This window comes from Papio anubis, chromosome 9 (assembly GCF_008728515.1).
Source record: "Papio anubis isolate 15944 chromosome 9, Panubis1.0, whole genome shotgun sequence".
NCBI classification, from domain to species: domain Eukaryota; kingdom Metazoa; phylum Chordata; class Mammalia; order Primates; family Cercopithecidae; genus Papio; species Papio anubis.
The window spans coordinates 102,959,205-102,974,143 of NC_044984.1; the positions used below are offsets into that span (position 1 = coordinate 102,959,205).

The 14,939-nt window shown below is 42.5% G+C and overlaps 1 protein-coding gene across 1 annotated transcript in view; it reads right to left on the reverse strand.

Moving 5' to 3' along the window:
* CORO1C (coronin 1C) overlaps positions 1–14,939 on the reverse strand; it is a 124,547-nt gene that overhangs the window by 42,119 nt on the left and 67,489 nt on the right. The window contains 1 exon segment of the mRNA XM_031650182.1: positions 14,328–14,527. Coding sequence (XP_031506042.1) covers positions 14,328–14,527 — 200 coding nt within the window.

Sequence of the window (14,939 nt, forward strand, 5' to 3'; positions counted from 1 at the left end):
GAGACTGATACTTCAACAAAACCCACAGAGTTAGGCAACATTTCCTCCAATGGGCATTTTGCGGGGACAAGGGGAATGAAAATCAAAATGTAAGCATCAGTAAAAATATAACTTTATCAAATTGCTCTAAAAAGGAAAGTTCATAACTTAAATAACTTAGCAAAAAACATTCCTCTTTAGGCACACTAAATTCAACATAAACCTTAAGAAATATTTCTGGCCGGGCGCGGTGGCTCAAGCCTGTAATCCCAGCACTTTGGGAGGCCGAGACGGGTGGATCACGAGGTCAGGAGATCGAGACCATCCTGGCTAACACGGTGAAACCCCGTCTCTACTAAAATACAAAAAAAATTAGCCGGGCGAGGTGGCGGGCGCCTGTAGTCCCAGCTACTCGGGAGGCTGAGGCAGGAGAATGGCGTGAACCCGGGAGGCAGGGCTTGCAGTGAGCTGAGATCCGGCCACTGCACTCCAGCCTGGGCGACAGAGCCAGACTCCGTCTCAAAAAAAAAAAAAAAAAAAAAAAGAAATATTTCTATCAGCCTGTGCAACATGGCAAACCCTGTCCCTACAAAGAAATACAAAAATTAGCCAGGTGTAGTGGCATGTACCTGTAGTCCCAGCTACTCGGAAGGCTGAGGTGGGAGGATCACCTGAGCCCAGGAGGTCAAGGCTGCAGTGAATTATGATCGCGCCACTGCACTCCACCTTGGGTGACAGAGTAAGACCCTGTTTCAAAAAAAATAATAACGCCAAGCACAGAGGCTCACGCCTCTAATCTCGGCACTTTGGGAGGCTGAGGTGGGTGGATCACTTGAGGTCAGGAGTTCGAGACCAGCCTGGCCAACATGATGAAACTCCATCTTTACCAAAATTACAAAAATTAGCTGCGCGTGATGGTGTGTGCCTATAGTCCCAGCAACTCAGGAGGCTGAGGCACGAGAATCGCTTGAACCTGGGAGGCAGAGGTGGCAGTGAGCCAAGACTGCGCCACTGTACTCCAGCCTGGGTGACAGTGAGACTCTGTCTTAATAATAATAATAATAATAATAATAATAATTTAATTAAAATTTAAAAAAAGAAAAAAGAAGAAATGATATTTCTTAGTTGTAAGGGCATTTCCTATCAATTTTACTGGAAAATCACAACAGCTTCCACTTATTAACAATGTATCCCCCACTTTTTTTTTTTTTTTTTGAGATGGAGTCTCCCTCTGTCATGCAGGCTGGAGTGCAGCGATGCAATCTCAGCTCATTGCAACCTCCGCCTCCCAGGTACAAGCGAGTCTCCTGCCTCAGCCTTCTGAGTAGCTGGGATTACAGGCACACGCCACCAAGCCCAGGTAATTTTTGTATTTTTTTCACCATGTTGGCCGGGTTGGTCTCAAACTCCTGACCTCAGGTGATCCACCCACCTCGACCTCCCAAAGTGCTGAGATTACAGGCGTGAGCCACCATGCCCAGCCCAGTATATCTTATTTATCAATCTCACATCTCCTTCTAAAAAGGAATCCACATTTAAGAAGTACACTCATCCTACATATTGAGGGCAGTACTGAGTGCAGTAAAAAACTGTTAATGTACACAAACATGTACAGAAAATTCTGACAGATGCGTCTCAATAAAGTTCTGTGCTGGGGTGTGTTTTTAAAGCAGCTAGTGGTGTATTACACATGTACAGCAGTCATGTTCACCTTCCCAAACTCTCAAAATTCAACATTGAGAATTTTGCTTCCAATATGTCCTACATATTACAAAAGATCATTCAGAATGACTGTTTCTTCATGTAAGAATGATTCCTCACATAATTGTTTCTGACCCACACATTGGTTTGCGGTTGAAGACACTACCAATTGGTGTTAAAATGGATCAATCTAAGCCGGGCACGGTGGTTCACACCTGTAATCCCAGCACTTTGGGAGGCCGAGGCAGGTGGATCACCTGAGGTTGGGAGTTGGAGACCAGCCTGGCCAACATGGTGAAACTTCATCTCTACTAAAAATACAGGATAGGCACAGTGGCTCACACCTATAATCCCAGCATTTTGGGAAGCTAAGGCAGGTGGATTACCTGAGGTCAAGAGTTTGAGACCAGCCTGGCCAACATGGTGAGATCCTGTCTCTACTAAAAATACAAAAATTAGCCAGGTGTGGTGGCACATGCCTGTAATCCCAGCTACTCAGGAGGGCTGAGGCAGGAGAATCACTTGAACCCAGAAGACGGAGGTTGCAGTGAGCCGAGATTGTACCGCTACACTCCAGCCTGGGCGACGGATTGAGACTCTGTCTCAGAAAAAAAAAAAATTAGCTGGGCACAGTGGTGGGCACCTGTAATCCCAGCTACCTGGGAGGCTGAGGTGGGACAATTACTTGAACCCGGGAGGCAGAGTTTGCAGTGAGCTGAGTTCGCACCACTGCACTCCAGCCTGGGCGACAGAGCAAGAATCCGTCCCTGAAAAAACAAAAAAGATGGATCAATCTGCTAATCACTGGTTCCTGCAAGAAAGGAAATGTAATATTTTGTTAAAGTCACACAATGCTTTACCCAGCAGGCTTACTCTCTCTCATAACTAATGTATGTTTTCACAAAGTAATAAATTCCCATGGGGATAAAAAGTGACACACATTCACTCAAGTGATAAGTCAAATCAAATATTCCCCTTTAAGAAGCTCAAGGTATCCCACACACAATTTCTTTCAAGTTTGCATTCTGGAGTGCATCGTATAAACCCAAACCTTCCTAGGGTGCTGCATTCATACTGCTTTCTACACGGTTTCCCTTATCTAATCCAACTCAGGCAGCTGTCTCACTTCCAGTACTTTTCCAGCTCCTGATCCTCTATCCCTATTATCCAGACTGGTTACAATACCTGAAGATATAAGGGCCTAAGAGCCCCCACTCCATCCTGCGGAAGGCAAGCAAAGATATTATACATGACCTGACTCAAGGAACAGTTAAAGATTTCCACATTGTTCAAACCCCTACCTGATATTCATCTAAGTTTTCATTTTAGGAAAAAATGAGTATCAAAATCACTTTATGTGCCCAAATTTCAATCATAACTTATTTTAGGCTTTGGGTGATACATACTGAGAATTCTTCAACTCAGCAAGAAGAATGTTAAGTCACACATGTGCTCAGAAGTAGAGGAAGTTTTCAGCCCAAGCATAAGGACTCCATTCACACTGTGCAGAGTTCAAAGGAGTCAGAAGGATATCTATTGAAGTGGGTTTTCCATTTTTTTCAACTTCCTTTTTCTTATGACAGTATTATTTATGTGGATACATGTTTTGTTGGAATCTCTTAAGCCCCTGCTGCTCCACGGGGAGGAGCTAGAGCGATTGTGGTCATGGGACAAGGGGACAGCCACATAGAAATAAAACAGAGACTCAGCAGCAGACCAAAAAGATGGGCGCACACAATATATGACTTATGCGCAGGCTGGTCCCTGAGACTGACAGCTCATGGCCCAGGAATAAAACATTCTGAGGCGGCTTTACTTTAAGGGAACCAGAAACACCAACCCTGAGGTAAAAGGAGGTGCTCTGGAATAAACCCTTCAGATTGAGTTACCCTGTAAGGTAAGGTAAGCTAGAAACAAAAGCTGCTGGGGAAAGGGAGTATGGGCCTGTAGAGACTTCACCTGCCTGTGAGTGAAAAACAGCAGTCTTTTTGGACAGAAGTGAAAATGCCAAACAAATAATTTTAGCATTGCAGATCCTCTCTAAAAACTAGGTTTAACACTGAATAGACGATATTTTAAAATCAATTAAGAACCTGAGGGAAGTTACTGTAAAACTACAAACATTTTATTATCAGAAAGCAAAAACACAGAAAAGTTAACATTTCCTTACTCCACCTTGCCCAAATATGCGATAGCAACCAGAGTAGCTGTATTTCCTAACTTCCTGACTTAAAGAATTTATAAAGTGAAAACCTAATACTTTCTGCTCATTATTGCACACAAGTAATTCCATATGATGCTTCTGGGCTAAGAACAAATAAAAACTTGGAACCCAAGATGAGGCAGAATCTAGTTAAAGTAAAATTGAGCTGGAAAGCAAAAGTTGAAAAGCAAAAGAACTATAGATGTAAATGCAATATGGGAAATTAAAGCATTCAATATCAAATTAGAAAATAGAGAAACTGGTTGTCTAAGCCCTCATAGTAAGCAAATGACACTGGAGACTGATCTACTGAAACGCTCTGTGAATGCTGAAGAGCTCCAGGGCTAACCCTTCCCGTTGCAGCTCTGCACTGGTTTAATCCACAGGCCTCAGAATGAAAATCCACCCTCCTTGGAGATGAAAAATATAAAAATATTACAACCTTTTTTGGGGGGTGGGAGGCTAATGCCTTGGGCTCCATGATTCAGTCAGTTCACAAAAGCAAGAGGACTGTAGTATAGACTCAATTCAGTCAGCCAGAAATGAAACCCAAGTCACTGTTCCTCCAAGAAAGCAGACATGTTTTCCATCACACGCCCTCTCAGCTCAGTCTTCCCCGGACTCAACTCAGGTCCCATCCCTAACTGGCAAAGGTACTCAACTTAGCAGGAGCAGATGATTTGCTACATGTGGTTGTAAGGTGGCTTCTAGGCAAAACCATGACTGCAGAAATGTGTTCATGACACCTTCAGTTTATTTCAGAGTAATGTGTATTCAGATACCTTTCTTTACCAGAGATATAGCAGCTTTCCCAGACTGGGGTTACCATGTTTACACAGTGAGGGCTTCGGCTGGCAGCAATTGCCGGCCTGCTTAGCACAGACGGGCGCGCTCCACAAACCCAGGAAAGAGTTAAACGTTCTTTGCACTTGACTCAGTGGCTTCTCTTCACCACACACTCTCAGATCCCACCATTCTCTGAGCCACCCGTGCAGCCAATCAAAGCAAAGGAAGGAAATTATCCTGGCCGGCTGACAGCCACAGCGCTCTGATGGCCATATATGGTAAAAACCACTGTCAGAGCCCTGTCAGGCCTGCGGGCCGGCTGCTGTGGACATATCAGTGAACTGCAGCAGCAGGAGAAGCTGGCCAAGGAAACGCACAAAGGCTGCCTGCTCATCTCCAGGGGAGGGGGTGGGGTGGAAACCATCATCTGCCAGGGCACACACTTACAGTGAGTCACAGCCACTCACTGTCATCAAAAATAGCCCCGGGGTACATTGGGAAGTTCCTTCTGCCAGGACTTTGTGCTCCATTGTTAACTGGGAGTGAGCAGGGTGCCCACCCCACCCCTCTCAGCAAGACTGTGGAAAACACAGTCACAAGGAGAAAATGAAAAGGCCCTTCTGTGGCACTTCATGTGGTAATGAGGCCAGGCCGCGCTCGTGTGGCTGGCAGCTCGTGACATAATTTGGAAGTCATTGTTCTGCACCTGGTGCCCTCCCCCTGCATCCTCCATCCCTCCCAGTCCTGTCCCCCAGCTTTTCACAGCCCATACACTTGGCAGTTGAAGGTGCTCCAGGCATCAGACAGAATCTATTTCAGGATGCAGTGAATGGGCATCCCATGACATGTCAGGACACTGGCCGGCTCCGAACAAAATCCTCTGCCCCTAACACCAAAGCTACCAAGTGCCAAACGTCCACATCTGTACAAAGGGCTACCGGCACTGCCACTGTTGTCTAAAACAGAGTACCGCAATGTGTAGAAATGGAAATTGCCTGTCAGCAATGCACAGTAAGGCGGACATGCAGCCAATGCAAATCCAGCAGGTGCTGGCAGAGACTGCGGATCACACAGAAAAGCACCGTCAGGAGACTGCCATTCCCTCTCAAGTAGCCCATGAAAGAAGGCACTTATCAGCATGGCGCCTGGCACTTAAAGGAAGCCCGCAACAAATGTGAACTGCTGCAATTTCATCACTGCCACTGTGACCTCACAAGGCATGGTATAGACCAAGTATTTTCCAAACCTAAGACAATTCTCTGAACTGACAGAATGAAAGACCTGACAAGTTACTGTTTTTGTTATTAAACTCTCTAATCCCAGAGAAAGAATGCAAAGGATTCAGTGTCCATTAGACTACAGTTTTGTTTTTTTTTTTTTTGAGACAGAGTCTTGCTCTATCGCCCAGGCTGGAGTGCAATGGCATGATCTCGGCTCACTGCAACCTCTGTGTCCTATGTTCAAGCCATTCTCCTGTCTCAGCCTCCCAAGTAGCTGCGATAACAGGCATGTGCCACCATGCCCAGTTAATTTTTGTATTTTTAGTAGAGACGGGGTTTCACCATGTTGGCCAGGCTGGTCTCGAACTCCTGACCTCAGGTGATCCACCTGCCTCGGTCTCCCAAAGCGCTGGGATTACAGGAGTAAGCCATCGCGCCCGACTAGATCACAGATTCTATACCAAAAAAAAAAAAAAAAATTGTTCACACTCAGAAAAAAAATTAAGAAAAATATACATGTACAAATCAAATAAGGATACAGCAGCCTAAGTTCTAATCCACAAACAACCTCACGGTCTTAGACAACCACTCAATCTGAGTTCCAATTTCTACAACTGTAGAACAGAGGAATGATCCCACCCTACCAAGTGAAAAAATGGAGACACTGTTCATGAAGAGGACAATCCACGTACAATCTGCTGACATTCTGCAGTCTCATTTCTATGAAGGTGACAGAAGCCACTGCTTTTTCCTAAAGATGATATAAAGGAAAGATGCCACGCTGATCTAGTTATAACAAAGATCCTAAAATATAAAACAGTGCTTATTCTAATTCTTTCCCCCATAACAAGCAAGGAAAATACCAATTTTGCCAAATTCACACTGAAAGTGAAAGGGTCACGAAACGTAGGATTTTCTACCGAAAAGCTATCCTTCAGCTTCTTTTGACTCATAATGTTAGTTCACACTATGCATAAATGATTTGCTTCCCTTCCAATCAAATATTCTATTTCTGCAATACTATAAAAATCCACCTAAACTAGAGATCCTGGAGTCTGAAGGAGGAATGTGCTGACCACCTACTTCTTTGCCCTCCTGGGGACAGAGCCCCTCTACTAACTTAACAGTTTAAAAGCTGGGTTGGCTCCTCTTCTGTTTCATCTTTAGCTCCTACACAGAGAAAAAAAACAAAACAAAACCTGAATTCAAACTGAATCTTCTCTGTGATGTCTTCCTTACCTCCTAAGCCTAGGGTGAAACTGATCTCTCACACTCCAGTGCTAAAGCACTTCACGCACAAAGCAGCCCCCTGGAGAGATCAAGCACAGTTATTGAAGCTTCTTAAAAGCCTGGCTGGGCGTGGTGGCTCACGCCTGTAATCCCACTTTTGGAGGGCAAGGCAAGAGGATCACTTGAGATCAGGAGTTCGAGACCAGCCTGGCCAACACAGTGAATCTCTGTCTCTACTAAAAATATAAAAATTAGCCAGGCGTGATGGTACGCACCCATAGTCCCAGCTACTCATGAGGCTAAGGCAGGAGAACTGCTTGAACCTGGGAGGTGGAGGTTGCAGTGAGCAGAGATCGTACCACTGCACTCCAGCCTGGGAAACAGAGCAAGACTCTGTCTCAATTAAAAAAAAAAAAAAAAAGCAAAAACCCACCACAGGTCCCTGCACATGCAGGCACTAAGGAATGAGTATGTGAATGAATGAATGTGATTTTTCTGAAGTATTGTGTTAAGTTTCACAAACATTTAAGCAATAGTTAGCTCTTTATATGTGCTCTGGTAATATTACTGATAATATTTTTCAAAATCTCAATATGTAATAAGTTCATTGTAAAAAAATATTTTTAAGTGCAGGTAATTATAAAGAAGAAAATAAAACATCACTTTTAGTCCCATCCATGTTAACACTGCACATTCTTTCCTGAAAACTAATAACACAATTGAAGTTAAGTATGAGATAATGACTATGATCTTATAACACATTTTTTTAGGTTATATGAAGGTATCATGGAATACAGGATAACAAAATCTTGCCACATAACATAACTTTCTCTTGCTATTGCAAGGAATCCCTCAATTATTCACTTAGGACTTAAGAATGTTTATATCTATATAGATATTATATTTCTATGTAGATTTTTGTTTTAAAGGCTAGGTGGAAATACAGTGTTCAAAACTACCAGAAAGCCTTTTAGGTCATTGTGAATTACTCATATATGAATTGTGTGAACTAACATTATGAGTCAAGTAATACAGTCTAAGAATATATGTATTAGTTATCAAATGCTGATTAACAAGTTATCCTAAAATTCAGCTGATTAAGACAATAAACATTACAGAGTTGCTGAGGATCAGGAATTCAAAAACAGCTTATGTGGGTGGCTCTGGCCCCGGGTTTTTCATGAGATAGTGTCAACCAGGGCTGCAGTCACCTGATGGCTTGACTAGGGCTGCAGGATCTACTTTCAAGATGGCTCATCGCTTGGTTGGTTAAGTTGGTGCTGGCAGTCGTCAGGAGGTCCTATGGACCTTGCCACAGAGCTGCTGGAGTATCCTCACAACATGGCAGCTCCAAAAGAGACAAAGCAGAAGCCAGTGAGCTTTTATGACCTAGTCTCAGAATTCACACTCCATCAATTCCATCATACCCTGTGGTTACACAGGCCAGCTCTATTCAATGTGGGAGGCCACCTACCACAATATAGTAAGGCAAGTTTTTGGAGAGCCTGCACAAAAGCCTACCATATACATAGCCACCTAGTTTGCATCCTCTATCCAAGTGAGTACAGAGATCAAGAGCAAATAATTCTAACCACTCCCTCCATCTGTTAAGTGAATAGTAATTTTAATAATGTGATAACACAGCCTGTGGTACCAGTGGTATGAAGAAGCAACTAAGATAACCCAATGGATGAGTTCCTCTGTTTCAGTAAATAATCAAAGGCAACATCTGAGCTGGATACTGAACAGTAAGAAGAGACCACCAAGTAGCATCGTTAGTGGAATACTGACTGAAATGAATCAAGATCTCTTCCTCAACAAACATGACAGAAACATTCTAAAGCAGCCCTCATCAACCTAGGTTCTATAAGACATTAAAGTCCTAATGCCCTAATATATGCTATTATAGGCAATGAGCTCTTTTCCATCCTATGCATCTAGAAGACTGGCTATGTATCATCCTTGGGAGAACTAAAAAAAACAGTCACTCGAATGATTTTCTGTAGAGCTAAATTCTTTCATAAAACCCTAGATGAAAAACTGCAACATGAGTTGAAAAACGGTTCACAGACATAAATAAAGCAAGATCCCAAATATTCCCATACACAGTTCCTAAAATAAATGGGAGAAACACAGTTGTGTATAAGAAAGTACCACACAGCTACAACAAAGGAGCTCATGGGAGAGAGGAAGAGATCATGATCCAAAAAACTAAGAGACCTGGCCATACCCATCCTATCCTGGCCAGAGCAGTGCTCTTGTCCCAGGCAGTTACTGTGAGGGTGAAATCACCTATCACTCCGATTCACCAAAGTTGCTTCACAGTACTTCACAATACTCAAGGAAGGAAGGGAGAAAGAAAGCAATTTGGGAAGACAGGAGCCATCTAGTTTGCATCCTCCACCCAAGAGAATGTCAAGAGATCTAGAGCATATAATTCGTACTGATTCCTCCCACTCTTACTTGTTTAAGGCAGGATTTACAGGCTTGTTGTGATTTGAAGTGTGTGTGTGGGGGGGGGGTGGGGGAGGCGAGGGGTTGTATGTGTGTCTATCCAGAAACACTGGTGTGTATGAGCCTCCACGGTTCACAATAGGGAGGGAATGCCTCAGTTCTATCTACATCACGAGTGTGGCTGCTCCACAAAGGAAAGGCTTATTCATGCCAACGTGGTAGATTACACAGAGGGCTGAAAACCTGTGTGCTCTTGAGACAAGGCAGCTTGTGCAGTTGTGGCAAGAAAAAAAAGTATCCCTCATAGCCAAAACCACAAAGCCAACTTGTGTTCAGCAAGACTGCTATTATTCATCCTCTGAAGGACTAAAGAATAAGTAAATGCACCAAGCCACACCTTGAAAAGTCATGGCAGAGTGGCAAGCCACAGCTTGATGGAAGCATTACAAAAGAGAGCGAGAATCACGTGTGCTAATCTAAATCACCCCACCTCAGGACTGAGGACTTCCCATATTCCTCCAGCAGCAACCGCTTCAAAAATCCCACTTTCCCTAATAAAACCTTCCTAACAAAAAACCTGATAAACCATACGCTTAAAATAAGCATACATTCATTCCTAAGCATGCTGCTTGCTGCATGTATGTGTGTGTGTCTTTGTATATGCATGGGCTTTGATGTATTTATCCCTATTACTCTTTTCACTTTAGATGTTAAGTCCTAGAAGACAGAGACCATATCTAACTTACTTTACATTCTCCCAGAATCTAACCACAAGCCTCATGAGGTTGCAATAATAAGCCTTATTTACTGCTGACACTAAATAGCTTTCAAAAGAAATTCATGGAAAACCATGTTTTCAAATGGGAGCCTTTCTGAAAGGGTCATAATCCACCTTAATTCCAACATGTACATATTCAATATTATTATGTACAGAGTCCCAAATGCATCACCAAAGCTAACTTGCCTGTCTATAACCAGAAACAAAAAAGGGAAAACATTCTCAGAAGCCCATGAGGTAACTATTAAAAGCCATACCCACCTCTTAAGGTTCATGTTTAAAATTATCCCAGGCTGCTATCAACACGTATTGGAGCCTAACACACATCTAAACATCATTGCTATCTTCATATTATAACCGGGAATTTAGTTTTTCTTTGCCTTTAAACCAAAGCGACACCTCATGATAGAACTATTTCATAGTTGCCAAGACACTAAAGTTATAGGAGTCTCTTTTCCAGGGTAAAGAGCCCTAGTATTACAAAGCCCTGTACTGAAAAGGGATTAATGGGTTCACCGTGTAGTTGGAGTCCCCATCATATTTCTTCTTCGAGGCTGTACTTTTAACGAGGAGACAAACACCTCAGTGCCAGCAATCTGCTAGGACGCTTTCTTAGACATAAGCTCCTGAAGGGCACAGGTACTGGCACACAGCATGTACTCAGCTTATAGACAATCAAACCAACTAATCACATATGAAGACTCACTCATATTATATAAACAATCAAATATCAGCTGTAAAATGTATAACCATTATTCAAATATTCATGACTATACCAAAACTATAAGGTAGATATCAAGAAGGCAGTCAGCCCCATAGAGAAATGTAGGTTTTCTGATAACACGGAAGATGGTTCTATTTTCTACCAGCTACTGATGCCTGGTAACCAGCCAGCATCTCAGGTAGGAATAGCAACTCAGAAGAAAAGAAAGGCAAGTGTCACCTGACGCTCCAGGGCTCATGTGCCAAGCCCTGCCACAGCAGATCCTTCTGAGAATTACCCGGCACACAACAGTCATAAGGGACCACAGGACCACTCCTCTTTGCTGGGCTCAGCTTTGCCTTAGTGAAAAAGCAGTCAGGAGTAAAAAGGCATCTACTTTCCAAAGTTATACACTGAATTAGGGGGACAAAAATGGAACAAATGTGTTTGCTGAATTTTGAGTACACACCAGCTGCACTGGAAATCACTTCATAGCTGAGAACCATGGGAGGTGAGAAGCATTTCTGACATCATCTAGAATTACCAAGGCAGAAAATAACTTTTTTTTTTGAGATGGAGTCTCGCTCTGTTGTCCAGGCTGGAGTGCAGCGGCATGATTTCAGCCCACTACAAGCTCTGCTTCCTGGGTTCACGCCATTCTCCTGCCTCAGCCTTGCGAGTAGCTGGGACTACAGGCGCCTGACACCACACCTGGCTAGTTTTTTTTGTATTTTTAGTAGAGATGAGGTTTGACCATGTTGCCCAGGCTGGTCTCGAACTCCTGACCTCAGGTGATCCACCCGCCTCGGCCTCCCAAAGTGCTGGGATTACAGGTGTGAGCCACTGCGTCCGGCCAGAAAGTAACTTTTATACACAGCTGCTTATGTTATAGAGAGAGAAATGGAGGAGCGGAAGGATAAAGAGACACATCCACGTCCCACTACAAGTCAGTGACTGAGCCAGGACTGAACTCCACAGCTCATCAATTCCCAGATTTGTGATCTTTCCTCTATGCCACACTGCCGCTAAGAGCTAAACACACACACTATAATACACAAAAATCTCACACAGTATACGTGAACCTATCAATTACAGAAACCCAAGTATTGATCTTATTTCCAATAGTTGTCACAGGGCTTAGTTTATACCAATGTCACCTCCTCTAAAACAAACTAATATTTAAGGAGCAAAGCTAGACAGACAGTATTAAAGCCTGGGAAAGACCCTTGAGGCTCCTCTAAAAAGCAAAACCTCATCTAAACATGACAATTTATAAAGCAACTTATTCTATCCTAGTTCCCGCAATGCTGGTTAAAGAACGAAATACAAGGACATATTCATTAAGTGTAGGTCATTGAATGCAAGGGAAAACCAAATCATAAGATCAGTTAGCTGGGGCACTGCATACAGGTCTCCCTCAAATGGGTAAGTGAAACTCAGTTTCTCATGGTTTGTAAAAGCAAAGACACAGAACCTTTGTGGATGTGAAAGTTGAAATGAGATGTCTGAATTCAGAGGAAGATTAGCCATTCATTATGTCTATTTTGTGCTTCTTAATTGGCTTGTTCCAATTCTTTGAAGGAAAAAAAAATGTCTTACATTTATCCCTCAGTCTATAAAAGGGGAAATAAAAAACTCGTAACTCCAAAACAGATCATTGTGCTCGTGTCTGACCTTAGCTGACAAGCTATGGCTATCTTCTCAGTTGGCTGCCATAAAGCCTACCAGTAAAATGTCAGATTTCCAAATGTCCCTTGCTCTTGGGGAAGGAATAAGCTAAAACAATGTGGAGACCAAATCCAACTGGCCTTGAGTTCAAATCCCCACTCCAAAACCAGATTAAGAACAGTTATAACAGTGTCGTATACTTATTTGCCACTGAACAACAATTTTTGAACAGAAATAAAAGTATCCAAAGAGAAAATAAATTTTCAACTTAATGAAAAGATTCATCTTCGCCAATAAGAAGGTACATTTGAAAACACATATCAAATTTGTTCCCCAAAGGCACCCATCTCCCTTCTTTGGTTAGGAGATGGTTCTACTGTGTTAGCTATCTGGCCACTGAAGTAAAAATTAGATGTTATAATAAAACAAGTTAGTCACCAGCATCTCTGAAACAAAAGTCCAAGAGAATTGGACATTTTCCCAATGAGAGTTTTCCCAAGGAAAAAACATCAACACACAATGGGAAACAACCCTTTGACAGAAATTCACTTTATTGTAACCACTCTCAGAATCACACGGTCCATTGTGATGAGATGCACCCTGAATATAAGGGGCTCAGACACAGCAGGGATTCACTTCCCCTGCTGTTTTCAGCAGAGTGGAAACAGCTGTCATACGACTCAACATCTGCATCCTCACCAGCACCAAGTCCTTATCATTGGAGCTCAGGACTCACCAAACTCACTTTCCTCCTAAAAGCTAACCAGAAAACAACTGTTTCTAGGCCCTCTTCACAGCTTTTTTTCTTCATTACTTGCAATTCTGGGATTTGCTGATAAAGTAACTACAGATTTTGATCTGCCGTATTCATGATTGGTCAGCAAGTGCACAAAATTCCTATCTAATCTCCCACCTGGGAGCAGGCTTTCTGGGAGGATAAAGGAAGGAGGAGGGCTTGGAACCCCACTGAAGTTGAAGAACACATAGAACCATTCTCAGTAAAGATCCGTTATTTCTCCCACTTGTTAACACTGTTTAAATTCTATGCTGAAACTTATTATTGTCCAGAATTGAAATCTGTATTGAGGACATTTTCTTGAGTTCTTGTTCCATTTCCTACTCAAAAAAAAAAAAAAAAGAAAGAAAGAAAAAAGAAAAGAAAAAGGGCTCATCCTTATGACTTCACAAAAAAGAGAATATTATCTTACAAATTTCTGCCCATTTGAAAATGTAACTGTTTTTAAAACTTTACTTTGGAGTAAAAGCCTGTTTTTAAAATTGCACTCTAAAAGAAAACTTTTTGTGAAAAGCAGATGATTAAGAATGCAATCTTAAAATTCCTATGCCTGCCCATGCTCACAACATCATTATAATAATGTTTTCATCCACAGAGGGCATCCCTAGAACAGAGGTCACTACTCTATTTAATGATCCTCTGTTAGAGGAAAACTGATGTGGTTAGTAAGGCATGTGGAACTTAACCTCAATTACATCAGAGTCTAATGGTTTCACAAATACAATTCTTAGTGAACTGTCAATCTATTAAGGAAAAAATATGGAGACTATCAGAGGGTGTCTACCAGAATGGAAGATCAAATTACCTACCTTGTGCAGAGGGAGGACAAGGAACGCTCCTCCCCCACTTGCCTCTATGATTATGGCAACAAATCTGGGATTGACAGCACAAAAGGAACTATCCCAGGTCACACGAGAAACCCGGATGTCATCATAGCACTGGTCATTTTTCACCGCTTGCCCAAATACATGCCGAAACTTGCTCTGTCGTACCACTCGCCTCATTGTGTCTGCAAAGGAAGAGTGAGAATTATGTTAGAATTGTGCACCAAACTGAAAAGCTTTACTTTTACAAATGAAACGTTCCAAGTAGGAAAAACAGAATGGTATGGCATTTTGTCTGCTCTCCTAAAAAGTAGCCAAATTGCAATCCAAATTTCTTTTAGCAGCACATATCCGGAGACAACTGCAAAATGCGTCAGGGAAAGAATTACAAAGAAATGAAAAATTCCTAATTCAAGATCCAGAAACAGCTCATCAGTTTTAATTTCAATGGAAAGATTAAGGGAAAGAATTAAAGAAAATAAGCCTTTCAGGGTTGGGTGGGAGCTGACAAATAACGCGCTTCAACCCTTCCCCTTTTATAGATAAGAAAACTCCAAAGTGAAATTCGCTGGTAGAGGTGAGGCTGAAGAAAGCCGA